The 1,335-nt window shown below is 41.6% G+C and overlaps 1 protein-coding gene across 1 annotated transcript; it reads right to left on the bottom strand.

The window, feature by feature from the left end:
- Positions 1–265: 265 nt before the first annotated feature.
- On the bottom strand, positions 266–1,099 carry LOC124374924. The gene has a single exon (XM_046833057.1). It carries the CDS (start codon positions 1,097–1,099, stop codon positions 266–268), a length of 834 nt encoding a protein of 277 aa, XP_046689013.1.
- Between the last annotated feature and the right edge of the window lie 236 nt (positions 1,100–1,335).

Raw genomic sequence — 1,335 nt, 5'->3', positions numbered from 1 at the left:
TTTCCGCTATAAATTCATCAAAATTTTTTCGCATACTACGAATATTTTGCTGAATAATACTTACACTATTTTTCCCTCCTACATTGTCAGTAAAATAACTCTCATTTAGGTTCAAATTCTGCATTTTAAACTAAAAGAAAAAGGAAAACTGTGTCAAATGTATATTGTGTATTATCTAAAAATTTACTTTTTCTTATTAATAAAATTGTTACATTATAAAGTTTTACATTAAAACAGTTCGAGAAAGGAAAAAAAATGCTTAAATCTACAACTTATCAAGGTCAGCCTGGGTTTTAATTTGAATTACAGCAGATCCTTCTTCCTTACGCAGCAGGATGTTGCCGTTGCTCAGCCAGATGTACTTGTAGCCGCGGTCCCTCTTGAGCATCCTCGCCTTGGCCAGCAGCTTCCTCCTCATCGGTGACAGAGACTCGTTCAAGTACACGGGAACGTCCGACGGCCTGTCAAGACTAAGGTGACGAGTGGAAAAGTCCTTCTTCCTCTCACGTCTCTTCTGCAGGAGCGCCTCCCTGTCCAGACGACGGACGAACTTCACGATGATACCTCGTGGTCCTCTATAACCGCTGTCTTTCTGGCCCAATCTGTGGCAAGTGTCTATCATCTCCTCGCTGACATCCATGCCCAGTGCGCGACCAACGTCCTTGACAATATCCAGAACATTTTCATTTTTTTCTTCGGGAATTCCCTGGATCTCCAGACAGTTCCTCCGCGAGTACTGCTCCATGTCATCCACTCTGATTTCCAGTTCATCAACCTTTTTCTTTAAGTTACCATTCTCCAACTCCAAATCGACAACTCTCTTCGAGAACTCCTCTATTTTCTGTAAAGCGCTTTGAAGTGACTGAGCGTTTTCCTCAAGTTTGACATGTAGAGCCTCATAAGAAGTGTTGAAGTCTTGCTTGGTTGCTTTTTGGTCCTCTCGGATGTCATTAAGCACCTTCATCACGTCCTCAAGTGTAAGTTTGCCATCCTGCACACTCGTCTCCAACCTCATGCTTTTCCTGCGTTCGTTGTTGCAAGAGTTACACCTCCACACTGAGTTCAGCTCCTCCAAGCAATCTACATCCGCCTGACTCATGTTCACACACCTAGCGTGAAAACTCGACTGACAATCAGCACAAACGAGTTTTAACTGACTTCTCTTAATAGCACTCAAACAAACTTTACATGAAGCCATTTTCAAAACAAAGAAAAGAAGAAAGTTTTCAAAACTAAGTATTAAAATAAAGTATAGCAATTCGGCACTAGCAATCAAGCTTATACAAGTAAGCACACATGCAGTATAGCTACGGAACGGGAACACTGATAAGAGAG

Source organism: Homalodisca vitripennis, unplaced genomic scaffold (assembly GCF_021130785.1).
Source record: "Homalodisca vitripennis isolate AUS2020 unplaced genomic scaffold, UT_GWSS_2.1 ScUCBcl_11248;HRSCAF=20453, whole genome shotgun sequence".
Lineage (NCBI taxonomy): Eukaryota > Metazoa > Arthropoda > Insecta > Hemiptera > Cicadellidae > Homalodisca > Homalodisca vitripennis.
Note: the sequence above shows the minus strand (reverse complement) of the source record. Positions and strands in the feature narration are given on the sequence as shown.

What these genes read in the sequence shown, in the direction of transcription:
- LOC124374924 (XM_046833057.1), bottom strand. Translation starts at nt 1,099, where the DNA reads ATGAGTCAGGCGGATGTAGATTGCTTGGAGGAGCTGAACTCAGTGTGG.